The sequence below is a fragment of the Hibiscus syriacus genome, unplaced genomic scaffold, assembly GCF_006381635.1.
Source record: "Hibiscus syriacus cultivar Baekdansim isolate YM2019G1 unplaced genomic scaffold, ASM638163v2 tig00110505_pilon, whole genome shotgun sequence".
NCBI classification, from domain to species: Eukaryota; Viridiplantae; Streptophyta; class Magnoliopsida; order Malvales; family Malvaceae; genus Hibiscus; species Hibiscus syriacus.
Window position 1 is genome coordinate 1,946,498 of NW_024062765.1, and position 23,189 is coordinate 1,969,686.

General features: G+C 35.8%; 3 protein-coding genes and 1 long non-coding RNA gene across 4 annotated transcripts; 1 reads left to right on the forward strand and 3 right to left on the reverse strand.

Moving 5' to 3' along the window:
• Window positions 1–469: 469 nt before the first annotated feature.
• Window positions 470–3,707, reverse strand: LOC120129992 (protein IWS1 homolog). Its single transcript, XM_039147357.1, has 5 exons — window positions 3,652–3,707; window positions 3,103–3,140; window positions 1,003–2,507; window positions 731–811; window positions 470–685 (listed from the first exon to the last, which is right to left on the reverse strand). Exons 3-5 carry the CDS (start codon window positions 1,630–1,632, stop codon window positions 470–472), a joined length of 927 nt encoding a protein of 308 aa, XP_039003288.1. The 5' UTR covers window positions 1,633–2,507; window positions 3,103–3,140; window positions 3,652–3,707.
• On the reverse strand, window positions 1,656–2,996 carry LOC120129993 (FK506-binding protein 4-like). The gene is made up of 3 exons (XM_039147358.1): window positions 2,428–2,996; window positions 2,024–2,144; window positions 1,656–1,913 (listed from the first exon to the last, which is right to left on the reverse strand). Exons 1-3 carry the CDS (start codon window positions 2,994–2,996, stop codon window positions 1,656–1,658), a joined length of 948 nt encoding a protein of 315 aa, XP_039003289.1.
• Window positions 3,004–3,532, reverse strand: LOC120129994 (FK506-binding protein 4-like). The gene is made up of 2 exons (XM_039147359.1): window positions 3,387–3,532; window positions 3,004–3,301 (listed from the first exon to the last, which is right to left on the reverse strand). The coding sequence occupies exons 1-2, from the start codon at window positions 3,530–3,532 to the stop codon at window positions 3,004–3,006; spliced, it is 444 nt and encodes a 147-aa protein (XP_039003290.1).
• A 651-nt stretch (window positions 3,708–4,358) lies between the features above and the next one.
• LOC120129867 lies at window positions 4,359–5,441 on the forward strand. Its single transcript, XR_005516792.1, has 3 exons — window positions 4,359–4,431; window positions 4,704–4,751; window positions 5,429–5,441. It is a non-coding gene; the product is annotated as an uncharacterized LOC120129867 (long non-coding RNA).
• The last annotated feature ends 17,748 nt before the right edge of the window (window positions 5,442–23,189 follow it).

The window sequence follows — 23,189 nt, forward strand, 5'->3', positions numbered from 1 at the left end:
CAAGCATCGGTTCACTTGATTTTATTCCTCCGGATATTGCTTTAAAGCAGAATTTTATTGCAGGTATTGCTGAAAGCAATTACCAGCTTCAAAGAACGAAAGGGAGTGATGAATTTGTGTATGTGGATGTTATGAATGGTGAACCTACTTTTAAACACAGTGAGTAATGCAACGTGTCAATGTTTGCTTGCTGTATCCAGTAGTAGAGTGATGATTGATTTTACTGTTGGATGTGTGGTTTAGACATCATGTATTCCCCACATATAAACAATAGCTCATGTGAATCACTCCCTCTGCCCTGTCCCATTTCTTGATAATATGCAGAGAAATTGCATGGTTGGTGGAACATAACATCTGCATTCTCCAGGGGGACTAAATTCAACTCCTTTTGCTACCTACCAAACGGGGCTTTAGAGGCTGCCACCACACTCTCCTTACAACACTTCAAAGTATGTATAGAGTCTCAACTTTAATCCCTTGAAACTTTTGTTTTTGTAGAAAGCAAATACTTTAACTTTTGTTTTCCAGTAATAATCCCCACCCGCCAACCATGATTGTTGAAAGCATCCACCCTTTCAAGATGATTGAAAACCCGAGTGGCTTCATTAGTGGTCATTAGAGGCACCGATAGGACCTCACCAAATGAAACTATCTTGACCAACAGACGAGTCTGATCTTCTTCATCCTAGTACACTTTGTAACGAGTATCGTTATTCAATGACAACAACACCTTAGCTTCATAGTACAAACCCGAAAAACCCTTCTTACTTGCTGCATACTTCAACTTTGTCTCCTTTAAAACACTACCGTTCTTGAACGAACATTAAAGAAAAATTATTAAAGAACAGCTTAGAAAAGTTTTTTGCATGAGAATAACACGGATAAGAGAATATGTGACAAACAATTGACTCAAAGTTTATCATCGTTCTGTATAAAATGGAAAACAAGGTTACAAAATGCTTGCAAATCTTATCTTTTTCTTGCTCTAAGTAAGTTAATTACTATCACAACGAGAGAGACAATAAATGCTGATCCTGCAAACATTAAGGGTTTCTGCAGTTTATTCTTTTTTGGCTTCTCCTCCTCCATAGATGCCCCTTCAATTGGAGCTTTCTCAGCATCTGTTTCGGGAGATGCCGTATTCATGTCGCCTCCATTTTGTTTTTCACCATCTGCATCCCCTTCACTTTCTTCTCCAATTTCACCCTCCATATTCTCAGTTTCATTCTCCTCATAATGTTTATCTGATTCATCTTCCTTTGGCTCTTCATCAGGTTCAGGTTCCATTAAAGATTCTCCAGTGTCTTCTACACTTTCGTGGTCTCCTGATTGTTCGAAAGCTAAATCTTCTACTTGATCGTTCTCCTTAACAATCTTTTCATCTTCTTTTTCACTTGGTAACTCTGCTTTCTGAGCTGCATCCCCTGTTTCTTCAACCTTATGAATCTCATCAGGAGGTTCCTTTCCTTTGGGTGCTTCGGTTGATGCCTTCTCGTTCATCTCTGGTTCAAGTTCGACCACCCCAGGCTCCATTATTTCTGGTTCTGCAACCTTTTCTTCGGAGATCTTTTCTCGTCTTTCCAAAACTTGATTAGTTTCCACCACTTTTTCAATCTCAGGTTCTTTTTGCATTCCTTCTTCAGGTTCCTCGTGAATTACATTCTCCACTTCCTCTGCTGCTTCTTTTTCAATATTCTCTTCGATTCCTTCCTCTTTATTGGACTCGGATTCTTCTGGTTCTCTCTGTAAAATACTTTCTTTCTCAATAACCTCTTCATATACTTCACCTTGCCATTGATCAACCCCTTTACTGCTTTGATATTTTCCTCAATAGTCTGCACCTTGGGTACCTCTTCAGGTTTCTTTTCAACCAACTTTGGTTTTGGTACCTTTTCAGCTTCCACTTCAGGTTCCTTCTTTTCAACCAAATTGATTTTAATACCATTTCAGCTTCAAATTTCTTTGTTTCGACCCGTTGTTCCATTGCAGGTTCCTTCTTATCAACCGACTTTAATTCAGGTACCATTTCAGCTTCAGGTTTCTTCTTTTTGACCCGTTGTTCTTTTGCAGGTTCCTTCTTTTCCACCCATTGTTCATTTGCAAGTTCCTTCTTTTCAACCGACCGTTGTTCCTTTACAAGTTCCCTTTTCAATCGACTTTGATTTTGGTATTATTTCAGCTTCAGGTTCCTTCTTTTCAACTGTTGTTCCTTTGTAGGTTTCTTCTTATCAATCGACTTTGATTTGGGAACCATTTGAGCTTCAGGTTCCTTTTTCGATCGGTTGTTCCTTCTTATCAACCGACTTTGATTTTGGTACCATTTCAGCTTCAGGTTCCTTCTTTCGACCTGTTGTTCCTTTGTAGGTTCCTTCTTATCAACTGACTTTGATTTAGTATCATTTCAGCTTCAGGTTCATTCCTTTCAACCGTTGTTCCTTTGCAGGTTCCTTCTTATCAACCAACTTTGATTTTGGTACCATTTCAGCTTCAGGTTCCTTCGTTTCCACCTGTTGTTCCTTTGCAAGTTCCTTCTTTTCAACCGACCGTGTTTCCTTTGCAAGTTCTTTCTTTTCAACCCGTTGTTCCTTTGTAGGTTCCTTCTTATCAACCGACTTTGATTTTGGAACCAATTCCTTCTTTTCGATCAGTTGTTCCTTTGCAGGTTCATCATTATCAACCAACTTTGGTTTTGGAACCATAGCTTCAGGTTCCTTCTTTTTTATAGATTGTTCCTTTGTAAGTTCCTTCTTATCAACCGATTTTGATTTTAGTATCATTTCAGAGTCAGGTTCCTTCTTTTCGACCTGTTCATTTCCAGGTTCTTTTGTATCAACCGACTTAGATTTTGGTATCATTTCAGCTTCGGGTTCCTTTTTTTTGTCCCGTTGTTCCTTTGTAGGTTCCTTCTTATCAATCAATTTTGATTTTGATACCATTTCAGCTTCAGGTTTCTTTGTAGGTTGTTTCTTATCAACCGACTTTGATATTTGTACCATTTCAGCTTCAAGTTCCTTCTTTCGACCTGTTGTTCCTTTGCAGGTTCTTCTTATCAATCGACTCTGATTTTGATACCATTTCAGCTTCAGGTTCCTTCTTTTTGACCCGTTGTTCCTTTGCAGGTTCCTTCTTATCAACCAACTCTGATTTTGATACAATTTCAGCTTCAGGTTCCTTCTTATCAACCGACTTTGGTTTTGGTGTCATTTCAGATTTAGGTTCTTTCTTTTCGACTCGTTGTTCCTTTGCAGGTTCCTTCTTGCAACCGACTGTTGTTCCTTTGCAGGTTCTTTCTTTCAACCGACTTCAATTTTGGTACAATTTCAGCTTCAGGTTTTTCAACATGTTCCTTTGTCTGTTCCTTCTTATCAACTGCTTGATTTTGGTACCATTTCAGCTTCAGGTTCTTCAACATGTTCCTTTGTCTGTTCCTTCTATCAACAGGCTTTGATTTTGGTACCATTTCAGCTTCAGGTTCTTTAACATGTTCCTTTGTATGTTCCTTCTTATCAACAGGCTTTGATTTTGGTACCATTTCAGCTTCAGGTTCTTAACATGTTCCTTGTATGTTCCTTCTTATCAGTCGACTTTGATTGGGAACCATTTGAGCTTCAGGTTCCTTCTTTCGATCGGTTGTTCCTTCTTATCAACGACTTTGATTTTGGTACCATTTCAGCTTCAGGTTCCTTCTTTTCGACTTGGTTCCTTTGTAGGTTCCTTCTTATCAACTGACTTTGATTTAGTATCATTTCAGCTTCAGGTTCATTCCTTTCAACCCGTTTTGTTCCTTTGCAGGTTCTTCTTATCAACCAACTTTGATTTTGGTACCATTTCAGCTTCAGGTTCATTCTTTCTTTTCCTTGCAGTTCTTCTTTCAACTTTGATTTCCTTTCAGCTTCCTTCCTTCTTTTCAACCGTTGTTCCTTTGAATTCCTCTTTCAAGTTCCTTTGCTTTTCAACTTCGTTCTTTTCCTCGTTGTCTTTGTAGGTTCCTTCTTATCAATCGACTTTGATTTTGGATCCAATTCCTTCTTTTTGATCAGTTGTTCCTTTGCAGGTTCATCGTTATCAACAACATTGATTTTGGAACCATAGCTTCAGGTTCCTTCTTTTTTATCGGTTGTTCCTTTGTAGGTTCCTTCTTATCAACCGGTTTTGATTTTAGTATCATTTCGGCTTCAGGTTCCTTCTTTCGACCTGTTGTTCATTTCCAGGTTCTTTCGTATCAACCGAATTAGATTTTGGTATCATTTCAGCTTCGGGTTCCTTCTTTTTGTCCCGTCGTTCCTTTGTAGGTTCCTTCTTTTCAATCAATTTTGATTTGATACCATTTCAGCTTCGGGTTCCTTTGTAGGTTCTTTCTTATCAACCGACTTGATCTTTGTACCATTTCAGCTTCAAGTTCCTTCTTTTCGACCTGTTGTTCCTTTGCAGGTTCCTTCTTATCAACCGACTCTGATTTTGATACCATTTCAGCTTCAGGTTCCTTCTTTTTGACCGTTGTTCCTTGCAGGTTCCTTCTTATCAACCGACTTTGATTTTGGTATCATCACGGCTTCAAGTCCCTGCTTTTCGAACCATTGATCCTTTGCACATTCCTTCTTATCAACCGACTTGGTTTTGGTATCATTTCAGATTTAGGTTCTTTCTTTCTACTTGTTCCTTTGCAGCTTCCTTCTTTGCAACCGACCATTGTTCCTTTGCAGGTTCTTTCTTTTCAACCAACTTCAATTTTGGTACAATTTCAGCTTCAGGTTCTTCAACATGTTCCTTCTTATCAACAGGCTTTGATTTGGTACCATTTCAGCTTCAGGTTCTTCAACATGTTCCTTTGTATGCTCCTTCTTATCAACAGACTTTGATTTTGGTACCATTCAGCTTCAGGTTCTTCAACATGTTCCTTTGTATGTTCCTTCTTATCAACAGGTTTTGATTCTGGTACTATTTCAGTTTCAGGTTCCTTATTTTCGGCTTGTTGATCCTTCTTTTTGACCCGTTGTTCCTTTGCAGGTTCCTTCTTATCAACTGACTTTGATTTTGTATCGTTTCGGCTTCAAGTTCCTGCTTTTCAAACTGTTGATCTTTTGTATGTTCCTTCTTATCAACCGACTTTGGTTTTGGTATCATTTCAGATTTAGGTTCTTTCTTTTCGGCTAGTTGTTTCTTGCAGGTTCCTTTTTTCAACCGACTTTGATTTTGATACCATTTCAGCTTCAGGTTCTTCACATGTTCCTTTGGATGTTCCTTCTTATCAACAGGCTTTGATTTTGGTACCATTTCAGCTTCAGGTTCTTCAACATGTTCCTTTGTATGTTCCTGCTTATCAACAGGCTTTGATTTTGGTACCGTTTCAGCTTCAGGTTCTTCAGCATGTTCCTTTGTATGTTCTGTCTTATCAACAGGCTTTGATTTGGTACCATTTCAGTTTCAGGTTCCTTCTTTTCTGCTTGTTGTTCCTTCACATGTTCCTTCTTTTCTGCTTGTTGTTCCTTCACATGTTCCTTCTTCAACAGACTTTGATTTGGTACCATTTCAGCTTCAGGTTCCTTCTTTTTAGCTTGTTGTTCCTTCACTGTTCCTTCTTATCAACCAACTTTGATTTTGGTACCATTTCAGCTCCAGTTCCTTCTTTTCCACCGTTCCTCTGTACGTTCCTTCTGTCAGCTAATTTTTCCTTGGACAGCTCTTCATTAATCATCTTAGCTCTTGTTCTTGTTCTGGGGGGACCTTTTCATCTTCCTTGGGCAGCTCCTCACTAATCATCTCAGGCTCTTGTTCTTGTCTTGTTCTCGTTCAGGCTTTGGGACATCTTCCTCTTCCTCTTCATGGATCATCTCAGGCTCTTGTTCTCGTTCGGCTTTGGGACCTCTTCATCTTCCTTGGGAAGCACTTCATTAATCATCTCAGGTTCTTCTTGTCCTTGTCGTTCTCGTTCTGGATTCAAAACCCCTTCATCATCCTCGGGAAGCTCTTCGTTATCATCTTAGGCTCCTCTTGTCCTTCTTGTTCGTGTTCACGTTCTGGCCTTGGAACCTTGGGCAGCTCTTCATTGATCATCTCATGCTCTTCTTGTTCTGGTTCTGTCTTTGGGAACTCTTCATCTTCCTTGGGCAGTACTTCATTAATCATCTCAGGCTGCTGTTGTCGTTCTCGTTCTGGATTTGAAACCTCTTCATTGTCCTCGGGAAGCTCTTCATTAATCATCTTAAGCTCTTCTTGTCTTCGTTCGTGTTCTGGTTCTGGCCTTGGGACCTGGGCAGCTCTTCATAATCATCTCAGCTTCTTGTTCTTGTTCTGGTTTTTCATGATGATTCTCAAAGTGGATTCTTGTTCGTTATACTTAGCTTTGATTCGTTCCAAATCGACAGAATTGTATACGAAAAACCTTCTAAAAGCCTTAATACAACCTGCTTCTTGCACATAATCCACCCAATCATCAAATCTCCTGAACAGGCTTCTCCCCACTTATGGCAATCCGATCCCCATTTTTGTTTATCTCAATGAAGATGTTCTCTCTTCTGAAACCTGCATTTAATTTGTTCCATTTGGAAACAAATATCATACACACCAAGCAAATGAAAAAAAAAATAGAGGGGGGGGGGGACCTTTGAGATGAGCAATGAGGGTGAACATTTGATCGGTTTCCGTCGAGTAGAAAATTGGACCGAATGGGTCTTTGGCAAGGCGAAGATCAGCAGTAGAAGTTGTGTCATCTCTGGTATGGGTGATCTTCAGTCCTAATTCAACCTCCATGCCTATGTTTTTGCTTTGATTAAATTAAAGGCTAGATGAAACAAGTAAAGGATATATTCATTGCTTCATCTTTTTCAAGCCTTTAAACTCGTTGTGCTTCTTTATAGTTTTCCCGGAAAGCTAACGTTTTTTTTTAATTTTAGAAAAAATTCTCAATTTCTATTATTATTATATTTTAAATGATAAAAATTTATTTCTTATCCCCTTTCAAAGCTTTTTACTTGTCTCTACTTATGTATTAAAAAAGTAATTGCAAGTATTGTTGTATTTCATTATATGTAATATTAGTTCTGGAGCCTATTAATTGAGGATCCGACCCTCTTAGTAAATACTTATTAATTATCTTAAGCTAAGGTTCAAATTCTCTCCAAAATACAAGTTTTAGTTATTATATTTGAATATTTATTTGCATAATATTATTCAAATGTATCTCTTGAGAAGTTGAGATTATGGGCACGTGATTAATTATTTAAATTTCATCCCACTCGCCACCCCCACTAAAATATTGTTTGCTTTAAATAAAAAGAAAATAGACCTAAAATTAAAAGGAAAAAGCAGATGCATGATTACAAGGGACCTCAAATTCAATTTTTTAAGATAAAAAAAAAGGAAAAAAAGAAAAGCTGGGGCATCTGATTTTCTTGGGAATATATAAGTAACGGTAGTTTAATTTAAGGCTAACAAAAGACGTAATTAAAATATTAATAATTAATATTTTAGGTTGCGTAAATGATAGTCTTAAATTAGGATGGTCGAATGGTAAGTGGTGGATGTCCATGGAGATTAAGGTGAGTGCATGTATGTTTTGTACTTTGAATTTTTTTATATTAATTGTTAATTTTATTAATGATGTTTACTTTAGAATTTTATTTGTATCTATTCTATATGAAATTTTTTTGTTATTAATATATATGTTCATCTTAAAATATACGGTAGAACTACCTTAATTTCTTTTCTCATTAAAAATTTTTATGTTGTAATTCGTACTTAAATTACTATATTTGATAATTCATTGTATATGTATTATATTAGTAATCTTATCTTTTACTCATTAATTATATTTTTCTATATATTAAAATTAATTATAAAGAGAGAGAAAAGGAGAGGTAACTGTGAAAAAGTTTATGAAATGATTCCAAAGTAGGGTCTGGATGCAGCTCATATTCACACACATATCTATCTAAAGGTGCTCTTACCCTTACCCTTTAAGCTCAATTTCTACTCGGAATGTTTTTTACCACATTTTCACCACCCCCTTCTTTTTACAGCAGTACTAGAAACGTCACGCAAAATACACTCATGGGGCTGCCACCGCGGTGGTCACCAGGAATCCCTCCGCCGCCTGCAACCACCCACACAATGTAGCTATATAAATAAATATATATCCCTTTAAAGAAAACTTAAAATTAATCAACTTATGATTACATTCAAACATCATTCAAATTAGTTATCGAGTCATATGTATGTATAAACAAAACATGCATCAATTTGAATAGTGTTTTATGAGTTTAATTTTTTTTATCATAATTGCTTCACTAATATAATATCATTATGATATTACAAGGCACTGTGCACGGGACAGTGAATAAAGAAAGAATACCTGTCCTCCGTAATCAGAGGTGGAAAAGGTCGAATAGTTGCAGAATCAACTTCATCAGTTGGCAATGGAACTGCAGGGTTACTGTTAATAAGGGATGCCACCACCTTTATCCGGCACTAAACTCGGCACCGTTACCGGAGAGCCAGCACTCGGCGCTGGCGAAACCGCCGCCCGGCGAGGTCTGAACGACCAAGGATATACAGGAGATGACAAAACTGGTCCACCCAAGTTTGGTGCCGGAGCCGCTGCTGGAGACAATTCCGGTGCAGGAGATGCTTTAATGGAGAGCTTTGAGAGCATTGGCATGTTGGAGAGAGCCATTGTTGAAAACAAAGTAAGAAAAACCGGGGCGAGAAGGGTGCCACTGCAAACAAAGATGACAAAACTTAAAACAGGGAGTTGCGTACCGTATAGGAGGTGGAGTTTGGTTTAGTGAGGAGAGTAGCTTGGGTGAAGTTGCAGAGATCGAAGGCGTTTTTGTTCTGGAAAATGTAGAGATTGTAGTGGTACTTGTGTTTGAAAACTGAGAATCATTGAGGACAGTAGTAACAGAATAATGTCAGTAAAATCAGAACCCATGATACTAAACTTGTTGAAACATCATAAATTACTCACTTATGGAGTCTCCCGCGTGAACAGTGGATTTTCCCACTGTGAAACACCATCTACCAGAATTGTTGCAGACTGAGAGGCTAACAAGAAATGGAAGAGAAGAGAAATGAGGAAGATTAGCATGGAGAAGATCTTCATCAGCTCTTCAACTTTAGCTTTGATTTTAGACCACTGAACTTGGCTTTATTAGTTCATCATGGCTTTGGGTGATTGTGGGGTACAATAAAAAGAGAGTTCTTGATAAATGTGTGCAGAAAGAGGGAGGGGAACAGTGTCAGCTGTGTTGGCCTTTGTAGGAAAGAGTTTGAATGGACATGGAAATATTGGATATTGTTGGTTTTTCTTTAGGATTCAAACATAAACCAATCCTTAAATTATATACTATGTCATTACTATAAGGTGAACCCATTTGATATAACGATCTCACTCAAATAATAGTATACATATCCTAAAAATTAATCTTTTAAAAAAGTAATAATACGTAGCAACTAATAGTGAAAGAAACTATTATTCTTTTTTAGAAGATTCATATTCAAATAGTTGTGTTTGTATAGTGTGTACATTGTCAATAATAAATAAAGACTATGATATATTACTTTGTAATCATTTGAAATTGCTCGAAGAAAAATCGTATATATATTAAAAGAGATAAATTAATAGTAATTAACGATTTAATTACTTTTTTCTATTAAAAGAATAAGAATGAATCTCCATCTCCATTCATTTTATTAATTCACAAAGTAAGAAAGGTGGCTTGATTTTGTTGTGGAGAAAAGAAAACTGAGCCTCTTTTACTTGTTGTTTTTTATTCAAAAGAAAAGATGCAAAATAAACAAATAGACTGGAATTTGGGAAATGGGATTCTTGTGTTAAAGAAGATTATTATTCTAAAACCATTGCTTCGCTCATTATCCTTCTTCACCTTTAGGGATGGACTCGGACGGGTCGGGTCGGTTTTTCTCACTCCGAACCTGTCTCGATTTTTAATGCTCAAAACAGGAATCAAATTTTTAAACAATTGTCTTCTTAATCTTATATTAAAGTGGAGGGGCCAACGCAAATACTTTAATTTTAAAATGAACACAAACAAATATTAAGATTAATATAGAATGTTAATAACCTTCTCCTTCATCTATCTCATACAGTTGTAGATTGGAATGACAGGGACCATTTGTAAATTTACCCAAAATATTTACTCGGGACTACATTAAAGAGGTTCATGCGGAGATATGTGTTTTAAGTGAGAAATGATAAAAAGAAAAAGAAAAAGAAAAAAATGGAAAGTGAAACTCACGTAAGAAAACGACGAGTGCTGCAGTACGACACCTTGGTACAAATTGTGACTTTCGATGTGACCTAAACCATACCGTGACAATACAACTTCATATTTGCCAAATATAATCATTAAAACATTTAAAGTAATTGAAATGTCCGACAACCTTTAAACCGGATCCGTCGATCTAACATCACTACGTGTCTTAATATATTCTTGTAGACGAGAAAATTATGATATGATAATTGTAGGTGATTTATTATTTTGATTTAGATGAAAAGTTGTAATGATGGTTCTATGGAGGATAGTAAGCTAAATACGATGAATAATGTGAGGTCAAGGGAGAGAGTTTTCTCAATTTCTTAGAACATACATGTGATTTATATATTAACCCTTAGTATAAATATCAGACTTACGATCATGATGACAATTCATAAGCTAATACATTAAATAGATATAATTGTCAGATATAATAAATTTAGTTTTGAAATATCACGTGGCATGTCAGAATCGTATTAAGAGAAATTATTTTAGTCAAAAGCTATGATGTTTTGAGATTCTAATCATTAGAGAAATTCTTTCGAAGATCTCAATATAAGAGAAGTGGCCATGGATATATGACTTGCAAAGAAGATTCAAATGAGATACAATATTTGTTCCCCAGCGATAGAGGTGGGTATACGGGTTACCCGCCGTTTAGCCCGCGGGTTTTGACGGTACGAGCTTAAACGGAGCGGGCTAAAAAGTCCGCATTCATAAGCGGTTTTGAATTTAAGGCCCGCGACCCGTCCATTTAACCCGCGGGCTAAACGGGTTTACTCGCGGCCCGTTTAATAAAAATAATTTTAAATGTTTTAAATGCAATAAAAAATAATGTTTTAACTTACTACACCTTTAAAAATGATCGAGCAACTTGAAAAGGAAGGTAGCACCGTCAAAATAATAAATAATTTTTATTTTTTATTTTAAATAGCAGGAAATGATTATAAAATAATATTTTTTAAAATTTTTTAATCATTAATACATATATATATAATGATATAATTACTTAAACTCAAATTAAAAAAACAATACTCACTTATATCACCAAATTGAAAAACAAATAAAACAATAACCACATTACACTTTTATAAAATACGATTATTCAAGGCTATAATATGAAGACACAAAAGTGTCTGAATTCTGAAAGCATAAATTTAAACATAAAAATTCAACAAAGTCAAACATTATACAAATCTAACAAGAAAGTTGTCAAGTGGTCCTAATAATTGTATTTTATGGATACTTTAGAGAAAGACTAAAATATAATATGAAAATATAAAATACTTACAGTATAAGAGTAAATTTGAAAGATACAGTTATACTAAAATTGATAAAATAAGTCATTAATTTGTTAAAATAAATTTATTTTGTAAAAGTCTTTAAAAGTTGAAAAGTATGTTTTCAATTTTTTCTTTTACTTTTCTTTCTTATTTTTAATCCAAATATTACGTGTCATGTGATATATTATTAGAATATCACATGACTTTTTATAATTAAAGAACAAAATGGATAACATACTTCATGAAAAAAATAAAGATTAAAATTAAATAAAATAAATCTTTAAATACCAAAATGATAATGATGTATATTTAAATGAAAAAAATATCAAGCATCAGTAAAATTATGACTAACACCCTAATAAATTTAAGAACTACAATAGTTATAAGTAACATCATATTTATAGGTAATTTATTTTTTTTCTATAAAATTCTTTAAGTTTATTTTATCTAAAATTTTATGAATTTTAAATTAAGCGGGCTTTAGCGGGTTTCGCGGGTAGCCCGCGGTTATACCCATTAAACCCGCGGGTTTAACGGTCCGGGCTAAAAAACCCGCAATTTAAATGGTCTTTAATTTTTGAGGCCCGAAGCCCGCACGGATCGCGGGTTAAACGGGTAGCCCGCGGGCCATAACCCGTATACCCAGCTCTACCCAGCGATCACGACCATAATTTTCTCATTAACAATTCTATTATAAAACTAATTTTTCATGATTGAATAAAGAACAAAAATTAACATGTCGAGTTATTTGGTTACGTGAAAACTTTTAGGAGAGGTTAAGTTGACGAATATATAGTGAATGTAAATTTGAAGAGAATATAGAGTTTGGACTGTAAGTATAAAACAAGCATAAACGTATAGGATAAATTGGATATAAGGACCTCTAATCATTGTTTTAATCTTACAAGAAAAACGGGACGTGGGTACATCACCACCGTCGATTACATTGAATTATTGTTGAACACTTTAAATTTAACTGTACGAAGAATTGAAAATGTCAATATTTTATAAGTGTAGACATATAATTTCGTCCTACTGGATTAATATTATATTACGTTCTATATTTATATTACGTTCAATATAATATATGCATATTGATTTATATCACTATAATTATATTATGTAATATTGAACATATATTTATTATATATTTATTTACATGCATCAGGACCATTACAAGTGGCTACAAGCCCGAAACCCATTTACAAAGTTATTGGCCCAACAGTGGACCCGAACCAGCAACCCAGACCCAACAGTGACCCGAACCAGCCCCAATCTTAACCCAAAGCACCTAGGGTTTCGAACCATAGCCAGTCTCCTCAACGCCACAAGGAAAGATCCGTCCCAGTCGCAACCACTTGGTCAACAAGGCCCCGAGTTACCTGGCGACGTGTTCTCGTGGGGCACCAACAAGCAACAAACACAAGTTTAGTCCCATTAGGAGTCTACCGAACTAAAATAGAATATTTTGTGATTATAAAAAAGATGTAAACCCAACTAAGAAATTACACAAGGAATCATACGAAAAATCGCAGAAGAAAATAGGCAAGCACTTCTAATTTTCGAAAGGAAAAGCAATAAAAGAAGGTATATTTTACCTTGATCGGCTTCCATTTTGTTTGCATGTGGTTTTTATTTTTTTCTTTTCTGGTTTGAACGACCAATGAACATGGGGGGAGGGACCGAGATCTTTTTCTCAGATCTAGCCTTCTCCGAGGCTATTTTTTCAAAAAACCATTTCGATTTTTGAGACGAGGGCAACGAAAGCTTTGAAAAAAATGTAAAAACAAAAAAAATGGCCACAGTCGATGAACGGCGGCCGACGAGGCGATGGCCGGTCGGTTTCTGGGTTCTACGGTGGTGTTCTTCATTAGATGAAGAACTCCAAGAACATTTCAGAGAATTTCTTGGGGTTGATTTTGATTGTTTTGGTGTGAATAAAAGAAATGAAAGTTGTTTATGAAATATGGGCTTTATAGTTGACCTGAGACCCGACCGGATCCTCTAAGGGATCCGCGTGTTTTCTCTTGGGCCGGAGAAAATTGCATAATTAGCCCCTGCATTGTTTGTAAAACTCGCTTGGTGCCCTAACTTTATTTCAACTTCGTTTTTTCTATTAAATTCGCCACTCATTCGTTTTATTTTCTGATTTGGTCCTTTGTTCACCTAATTCATTATTCCCCTTAATTATTTTATTATTATTTGTCCTTATTATTATTATTACTTATTATTATTATTATTTTCTTATTTATTTATTTATTTATTTATTTATTTTGTTTTGTTTTTTTTTTTTTTGTTTTTGTTTTATTATATTATTATTATAATAATAATTTTTTTCATTTTTTCATTTATTTGTTTTTTGTTTAGTCTTAGTTTCTTTTGTCATTTATCTATTTATTATTATTATTATTATTTTATTATTATTTTAGTTTTTTAGTTTTCCTTTTCTATGTTTTAATTTATTTAGTTTTCCTTTTTTTCTGTTTTGTTTGTAGTTAATCTCGCAAATTTGAATTTCTTTTTCTAACTTTTAATTTAATAGACTTTTCCTTATATTGATTTATATTATTATGTGTCTTTTAGCATGTGCGATTTGTCTTTGTTTTGTTTTTATTTATGTTAATTCCTCGGCATGTGTATTTTTTTTTACTTAAGACATTACAATTTAACCTTTATTTTTTTCTTTTGATTCAACATGTTACTTTACCAATCTAGTTTTAAAACTTCTTAAGGGTATTCTTTCAAATCGATCGAAAGTAAGTAATTTGGATCAAATTTTACATTTTAATTTAACTTGCAATTTTCTCAATTATGATAACTGGAAATTAGTCTAGTACCGAAAGGGCAGTTCAAGGGTGCTAATCCTTCCTTGATTGTAACCAACTCCCGAATCCGACATATCTTTGGTAAGATGGGGATCAAGTAAGAAATCAAGGTATCTGATCAACCCATTTAAAAAAAAATAAATGATCGAGGGCGACTCTAACCATTCTATTCAACTTGAAGTCCAACTCCGGGCCCACCCGAAAGACGACTGCAACAGCTTGGCGGCTCCACTGAGATAGGTAAGTGAGTCAGGCTAAGGTTAATTTTCAGTTGTCTTTTTAAATGAAAAGAGTAAGTTTAAATTTTAAGGTAACTGTTTCGATCCTTATTACTTACTTTTGATTATCTTTTCAAATAAATAGTTGTACTAACGATTTCTTTCAATGGTTTCATTTTATCAAACTTGTTTTTCCATTTAAGGCTCTATACCTGAGCTTTGAACCCTGTTTAAGTGGGGGTGAAAGCGACGTCTTCGTGAGAATTTATTCTCCGCAGAGGCCTAACAAGTAGCCTTCGGGATTTATATACCTTATGTATTCGTGTGAATTTATTCACCGCATAAACATAAGGGAATGTATCCTATCGAGTTTAACTTAGTCCACACAAGCTTGTAATGGGCTTAGGACTAAGGGTATGGAAAGCCCAATGAGCACCAGAAAGGAGAACTCGGGTACCTTCTTTAGAACCTAAACCAGGAGACTACATGGAATTAGAGCATACCCCAAAATCCCATTTCAAAAATAGGGTATTTTACTCATGCAGTTTTGTCACTTTTATTTTTACTTTCATCATTTATATTTTTATCTTACTAACTTTTTGCTTTCATGTTTATCTTTTAGCATTTGCATCATAAAAAGAGGCTATTGATCCATAAAAAGTGTTAGTTACACAATATTCTGCATTAATGGACAAAGGGGTTGTAATGAAAGAGCCGAGGTACGACTATGGTCCGAAAAGACTCAGAAAGAGAAGAGAAACAATCTGCAAGGAAGCTATGTGTCAGAATTGGTTAGCTATATTTCTGTCAGCCTAAAGCAGAATGATGTTCAAGAGCTACAGAGCATTTGAGATAGCTGGAAGAGTGACAAGAAGCAGAAGTTTAGCCAGTGGTATGGTGATATCTCTCCTACTCTATGTCAAGACAGATAAGCCCCTAATTAGAGCCTTGGTACAATTCTAAAACCCGAGGTACAGTTGTTTCACCTTTAACCAAGAGGACATGGTGCCCACAATCGAAGAGTATACTACACTTCTACACTGCGAAGGCATCAAACTGGAGCGGGCCTAAATAAAACACATCAAAAGTCAGCCTTTCAAGAACGGACTGGCAAATGTTATAGGGGTAGTTGAAAAATGGATAACTGACCGGGCTCGACACAAAGGCAGCGGGGAAGAAATTGCTTGGATCCATATCAAGAAACTAATGAAGAGTCATCCCGATGAATTGAAGGCAATAGATCTTTTTGCACTGGGTCTTTATGGTTGGTCATATTCCCAAGGACTTTAGGGTATACTGATGCAGCTGTGGTGGAACTGTTTGAACAATTCCCAAGGCGAGTAAATCCAGCACCGACGATTTTAGCTGAGACCTTCCACTATCTCAACTACTGCAGAAATACTGGTGGAGGAAGATTCATAGGGTGTGCTCAGCTTCTCCAAGTTTGGATTCACAGTCATTTCTGAAAGACTAACGGGATTGATTACCATCGATTCAACACCACTTATTCATCTTGGGAGAATTCATTATTCTGAAATGGCATGAAGGCGCCTCGAAAGAAAAGTGGATGAAAGTATTCACACATCTTCAGAATAGTGATATTGCCTGGAGAGCTCCTTGGTTGACCCATAATGATATTCTCTTTCGATGTGGGGATTCAGACATTATGACATTACTTGGACTATGAAGAGGAGTCGTATATTCTCTGTTTTTGGTACTTCGACAATATGGGGCATGCCAGTTTGTCCCAGTAACATACGGAATATCTGGTTCAGAATTTGCATACCTTGGAGACAACTACAAGAAAATGGTTAAGGAAGTAGTTGAGTCCTGGAAAAAAGTATTCCGAATGGATGTCGTGGCTGTCAAGGACATGCTTACTCTGGACTATCTGGAGTGGCGACGATTAAGGAAAAATGATAACATCCCCGTACCAAATCATGAGGACACCCGAACCATGGAAGAACATCTCAGGCCTGTCTCTTCTGAGCTAAAAATAGCAAAGGAAGAATTTGAAGCTATAAAGAACAAGCTGAAATAGAGGGTAAGGGAACTTGAGGCTGAAAGATACCAGTGGAAATTAGATGATGATACTCAGAAGGATCGGGCAAACAAGTTAGAGAAGAAACAGAAGAAAACTTGCTTTGAGTTTGAAGACTTGAGAAAAGGATGACGAGAACAAGTTCAAAGTAACTCCAATATGAAAAGGACTTCTAAGTATTGGAAAGGCGAAGCCAACAACCTGAAAAGGAAGTTTGAAGGGCATAATGAAAGAGAGACTCTGAAATAATTTCTAAAGATGCTCAGAGGCGTTTGATAGATAGCCAGCATCAGAACAAGCATTTGAGAATCCAGGTAGCTGATTTAGAGAAGTCTCTTCAGAAACAACAATAACGAGATGACAAAACCATAGCTGAGTTAGAAGCCATATGGACGGATTCAAGAAACAAACAAGAGAGCTTTAGATAGTGCCCTTTGATGGAGGGTTATAATGGAGTTTTCGTTGGAAACAAGCTCAGCAAAGGGTGAAAGCTAGAGATGCAGTGATCCGTGATTTCCTGGAACATGTATAGAAGGTAACTCATCATTTGCAGGGTTTAGCAAGGGAATCCAGAGTGGTTTGACAAGGCATTCAAGCGGTGATAGATGATGGAAGAAGACTTGTCAACCTATTAGAAGTTGTTCAGAGTCTAGAGGATTTAGTCCGGATGTACCTTTAAAATATGTTTATTGTCTCTTGAAAGATAAAACACTTTTGTCTTAATAAGGATTATTTATAGTAACAAACACATTTCTGGATCAATGCCTCTAAATCTTATACATCATGTATTTCATACTTTGCATTTTATTTTCCATGTTTATTTTTCTACTTTCCAGTTTTTACATTCATATTAACTAACAGAAAATGTCTCATCAGAAGAAATAAAAAACACCAAGCTTACCTCCACAAGCTATGGACATGCATTATCCTCACAACACTCGTACAAAGAAAAAACAATAGAAGCCAAAATCGCTCAACTCGAGGAAAATATGTTGAAGCAACTGAGAGAGCTAGAAGAAAAGATAAACCAGATCTATCAGAGTACTTTGGATACAAGCACGAAGAGCCAAGAGTCTTTGGTTGATCAGATTGTGGCCAAGTTATTTGGTTTACATCAAGCAAGTGCACCAGGTGCAGGTTCATCTGATGGGGTAACTATACCACCGACCCCACAGGTAGTTATCTCACCCGGACTGTAAGGAGAGTCATCTGCTGCTAAGGGGAAAACCTCATCTGCTATTAAGATACAAACTTATGTATCTAACCCTGACAATAATCCAAAGGATTACCACATACCGGATTTTGACGAGGAAGACAAAGCAAAAAAATAGAAGAGAAAATTAGGTTGTTGGAAGACCAAATGAATATGATAAAAGGGGACCATGATTACTACGAGGTTGATGTATTAGAACCTGAGTTCGAGAAATTCAATGGAAACAGTTACCCTTCAGCTCATGTCACTATGTTCTATCAAAGATGACGGGGTATGTGGGCAATGATCAATTCCTGATTCATTGCTTCTAGGAGAGCCTGTCCGATTCAGCTATCCGGTGGTACAATCAGCTGAATAGATCTCATATCAAGACATAGAAAGATTTAGCCATGTCTTTCTTAGAACAATACAAACACATTAACGATATGAGACCAGACCAAGTTATTCTACAAAACATGGAGAAGAAGCATAACGAAAGTTTCCGACAGTATGCACAGAGATTGAGAGATTTGGCTGTGCAAGTTCATCTACCCCTAAATGAAAAGGAAACCAGGAAGCTCTTTATGTAAAATGTAACACCCCCAACCCGTACCCGACCCGGATACGAGTCTGAAATGTGACATTGACTTTTCAAAACAATATCCTTACCAAATAACAGAACATTTGGACTTATATTAAAAAAATACGATCATATACTTGTTAAATTTTATTTCATTATAACAAATTTAAAGAAAAATGTTTTTATGAACAATGCTACATTGTACCGATGCACTGTTACAGTGTACCGATGCATAAAAACATCGAATATAAATTGTATATCGATGCACTGCTATAGTGTACCGATGCACTGCTACAGTAACTTCAGCTCAACTTATATAAAACTCATAAAAATTTAAGCTTTCATCAGTATAAAATTACCATTTACATATATACGTTTAAAACATTACAAAACTTAATCCTATGATTTTACAAAACTGATTAGAGTATATCAGATTCAAATCTTTATTTACATGCCAACCTCTATCAATATTATAAAATACAATCTATTCAATCCTTTTCTGATCTGATCTTTGGAAAGGAGAAACTGACCTGTCTTGTATACTTTTATCAATCTTCCTCTTCTCGGAACCTACGTGTGAAACAATCACAGGCTAAGTCGTTGATTTAGTGAGGCATATAAAATAATAACTATAATGCATCTCATATACATATGAACATATAATCTAATTATTCTATCATGTCACAAATAATTCAGTGTAAATGATAATAGCATGATAACATGTAACAATGCAAACACTTTTGATACCTTTTGTAAGCCCATGTATATTACTGAGAACTTTAAGGTATGCGAGTACATTGAGGTTGTGCACTATGCTGTCACCACAGCTCATATGGGGTCCTACTAGGGGCATGTGAAATTTATCCTGAAAGACCTATGTATTTGTCCCGAAGGACCTATGCATATGTCTCGAAGGAACGCGTAAACCCTCTACTCTTGGCATGCCAACTATACCTATAACTCTCATATCATATAACATGGGCGTTATTCTTATGTTTCCTATGTTCATGTACTAATGTCATTTCTCTTGTAATCACATGTTTTTTTTCTTCTATCACATACCACATGTATGTATGTAAACATCTATCTCATATCATATAACATGTATCACGTATTGCATATTCATATGTCCCATAGTTCATATCATTTTGCATGTAATCATATAGATTATATTATATATAGCCTATATCATTTCTCATATTTTTATGTATGCACATATGCCATGTATTGTTTACTTATGTTCATATATATATATCACACAACACATAAAAAAACATGTCAAATATATTATATATACATGTAATCATATAAATCATGTCACATATAATAACATTTTAGGAGTCACTTCTTACCATAGTAACTCCGTCACTTCTTACCATAGTAACTCTGTCACTTCTTACCATAGTAACTCTGTCACTTACTCATCGCAAGCCAATGTTTATTCAATAAATTAAGTACAAATTAAATTGCACTCACCTTTATTTCCTTGCCTTTCCTTTGATCAATCTTACTTGGCACTTGTTCCGAAACTCGTTTAAGCTCAATATCTACATAAACATAATTTCGGAGATGATTATAAGATGCCTAAACCTTATAACTTGGTATTAATAACTTAGGCTAATTTAATAAACCAAACTTTAACTTTTTCCTTTAGGAGTGTATCGATGCACTATGGGTGCATCAGTACCCAAAATAGATTCGAAATTTTCATGCATTGATGTCTGCTGGTGTGTATCGATGCACCTTCAAAATTGGTCTTAGTGCATCGGTACCCATTCATAGTGTACCGATGCACCTGTCAATAATAAACTGCTTTCACCCGAAAATTCCACAACTTTTCATTAAATTTCCTCATACAAAGCTCCTTTCATACCATTAAACTCAACTATTATTACTTAAACCAACTTATATCCATATAAACCATCTTTATCTTCCATATCTCATCATGATTCTTAAAATTAAGAATCTTACTAAACTTTCAACTTTGTTATAAATCCTTTCTAACTTCATAAATCTCTTATTCTTATAAAGGATAAGTCAAATTTTCATATCAAAGTTCCTTTATTAACTCTTTTTTTTTTCCAGAAATTCTTTTAGAAGCCCATTCTCTTTAATCCTTCAAACTTCTTTATCTTTTGATTTTAAGATAACTTAAGCTTTCCTTAAGCTTAAGTATCACCTAAGGATCAAAACTCATACTTTAAATTAACAAATAATCAGCTAACAAGGAAACTTACCTTTACCTTCCTTGGTTCACGGTGGAGAAGAATAAGAGAGTTTTTCCATCTCACTCTCCCCTTACGTATTTATCTTCTATTAAAGGGAAAAATATCTTTCATGTCAAATGACCATTTTAACCTTTAATTCCTTTAATAATTACTAATAATAATTCATAAACTTCCAGATAAGTCATTGAACTATTCAAATATTCCACTTTAATCACCAAATTCTAAAATTTTACAATTTAGTCACTAACCCGTAGTTTAGGATGTTACACAGACTCTAAAGGCTCCTTACTTCAGGCACCTGGTCGCAATCACATTAGGAAGTTTTTCAGATTTAGTTATAACCAGATAGATGATTGAATTGGCCATAAAATAAGAAAAAATTGAGGGAGGGGAATCAAACAAGAAACCTTCCACGAAGAACAAAGATAGAGAGATCAACAACGTTAATACCTATAGTGCCAACAAAGGTGTTACGATCTCTAACCCAAAAACAACTACAGCTGTACCGTTAGGTACTTCTAGATGAAGTCCAAGGGAACCTAGGAAATAAAGAGAGAATGAGCAATTCGATCTTATTTCCATGTCGTACAAGGAATTATACCAATAGCTTTTTGATACTCATGTAGTATCACCATACCCTGTGGAACCAATGAAGCCCCCATACCCCATATGGTATGATGAAAACGCTCACTGTAAATACCATAGTAGAGTGTCGGGGCACACGATTGAAAATTACCTCACATCTAAGAGGGTTTTACAAAGAATGTGTAATAAGAATTGAATCCACTTTAACTCCGGAGCACCGAGTGTTGCACAAAATCCTTTGCCTAACCATCAGGAGACTGAGATTAACGCAGTCACTACCGAGAAAGGCAGGAGAGTCAAAACTGGTGTTTCAGAAATAAAATCTCTTTGGCTTGGGTATGGAGCCAAATGGTGAAAGCAAGACTTCTTACACAACACTCGGATACATCAAGGAATAGAGATGAAAACCACTGTTGTTACCACAATGAAGAGGGCATAAGGTGCAAGATTGCCCATAATTCAAAGATTTGGTCCAGCTCATGATGGATAGAAATGGATCACAAAGTATTTGGACTATGATTCATACTTACTATTCAAACCTCGCGGCCGGACTCAAAAAAAATGCAAACAAAGAAGGAGTTATATTATTTATAAATAAATCGAAAGATTTTTTATTCTTTCAAACTCTCATTTAGTTTATACTTTTTTTGATCAAAGGACAAACCTTTCTTTTCTTTGTATTTTTATTTATTAGTTGGAGTTCTATGAAGGAGTTCAAGATTCTCTGAAAGCATATGTTTGCGCTACCGGAGAATTGTCTGAAAGAAGATACGGTAGGGGTAGTCCTTTGATAAATACTCCTAAGGTGAAGACAGCAGAAATAACACAAGCGAATGTGGTAATCACAATACCACAACATTTTCACTACAAGGACAGCTGGCAAGTTCCATGGAAATATGAATGTCAGGTGAGCACTTCAAGAGAAGATGATAGCAAAGTGGGTCAGATTTCGGGGAAACGTACTCCCAAGAGGCTAAGTCCCCCCAGAGGCCATTGAAACCCTTTAAGAAGGATGTGCTGGCAATCAATGAGCCCATAAAGGAAAAAGAAGCTAGAGAGTTCCTCAAGTTTTTGAAGCACAATGAATACATCATTGTAGAACAGTTGTATAGCTTGGAAACACACACTTCAATGTTGACACTGCTATTGAACTCGGAGGCATACCGAGAGTCACTTTTGAAGATCTTGAATCAGACGTTTGTGCCACAAGACGTACCAATCAGTAAGATGGATAGACTAGTAAATAAAACTCAAGTTGATAATTTATCTCATTTTCAGATGATGACATTTCGTGTTTAGGAAGAGGTCAAACTAAGGCGTTACACATCACCACCCATTGTAAGGGGCATGCCTTATCGAGTGTGTTAATCGACAATGGTTCAGCCCTGAACGTAATGTCTTTAGTTACATTGAAAAGGTTGCCAATGGACACCTCTCACATGAGAACCTGTCGGAGCATGGTCCGAGCATTTGATGGGAGCAAGAGAGAGGTAGTTGGCAAGATTGAGGTGCCGTTAATCATCAGGCCTGCCGCCTACAATATTGAATTCTTAGTGATGTATATCATGCCTTCGTACAACTGTCTTTTTGGAAGACCTTGGATTCATCAAGCTGGTGCAATACCATCCACATTGCATCAAAAAGTCAAGTTTGTCATTGATGGAACCCTGATGATTATTAAAGCTGAGGAAGATATTATGGCAAGTGTAACCACGGATGCTCCATACATCGAAGTAAACGAGGAGGCGATATAATGTTCATTTCGCTCCCTAGAATTTGTGAATGCCATATTTGTGGCTGAAGGAAGGAAGATTTTCAAACATCGGCTTTCCGAGTGCACCAAGATGGAGATCAAGCAGACTTTGGGATGATGTGCTAAGATAGAAAGAGGGTTTGGGAAGCTACTGCAAGGAATGATTAATCCAGTCCTTCCTATATCAAAGTCAGATCAATTTGGGCTTGG

Coding starts and splice junctions, on each gene's coding strand:
- LOC120129992 (XM_039147357.1), bottom strand. CDS start 1,632: ATGCAAAAAGAACCTGAGATTGAAAAAGTGGTGGAAACTAATCAAGTT. Junction 812..1,002: donor TTGTCTCTCTCGTTGTGATA/GTAATTAACTTA, acceptor TGTTCGTTCAAG/AACGGTAGTGTTTTAAAGGA. Junction 686..730: donor GTTTGTACTATGAAGCTAAG/GTGTTGTTGTCA, acceptor AAAGTGTACTAG/GATGAAGAAGATCAGACTCG.
- LOC120129993 (XM_039147358.1), bottom strand. CDS start 2,996: ATGGTACAAATATCAAAGTCGGTTGATAAGAAACAACCTACAAAGAAA. Junction 2,145..2,427: donor GAACCTGCAAAGGAACAACG/GTTGAAAGGAAT, acceptor TCGATTGAAAAG/GGAACTTGTAAAGGAACAAC. Junction 1,914..2,023: donor AGAAACCTGAAGCTGAAATG/GTACCTGAATTA, acceptor GTTGAAAAGAAG/GAACCTGAAGTGGAAGCTGA.
- LOC120129994 (XM_039147359.1), bottom strand. CDS start 3,532: ATGGTACCAAAATCAAAGCCTGTTGATAAGAAGGAACATACAAAGGAA. Junction 3,302..3,386: donor AAGAACCTGAAGCTGAAATG/GTACCAAAATCA, acceptor CCAAAATTGAAG/TCGGTTGAAAGAAAGAACCT.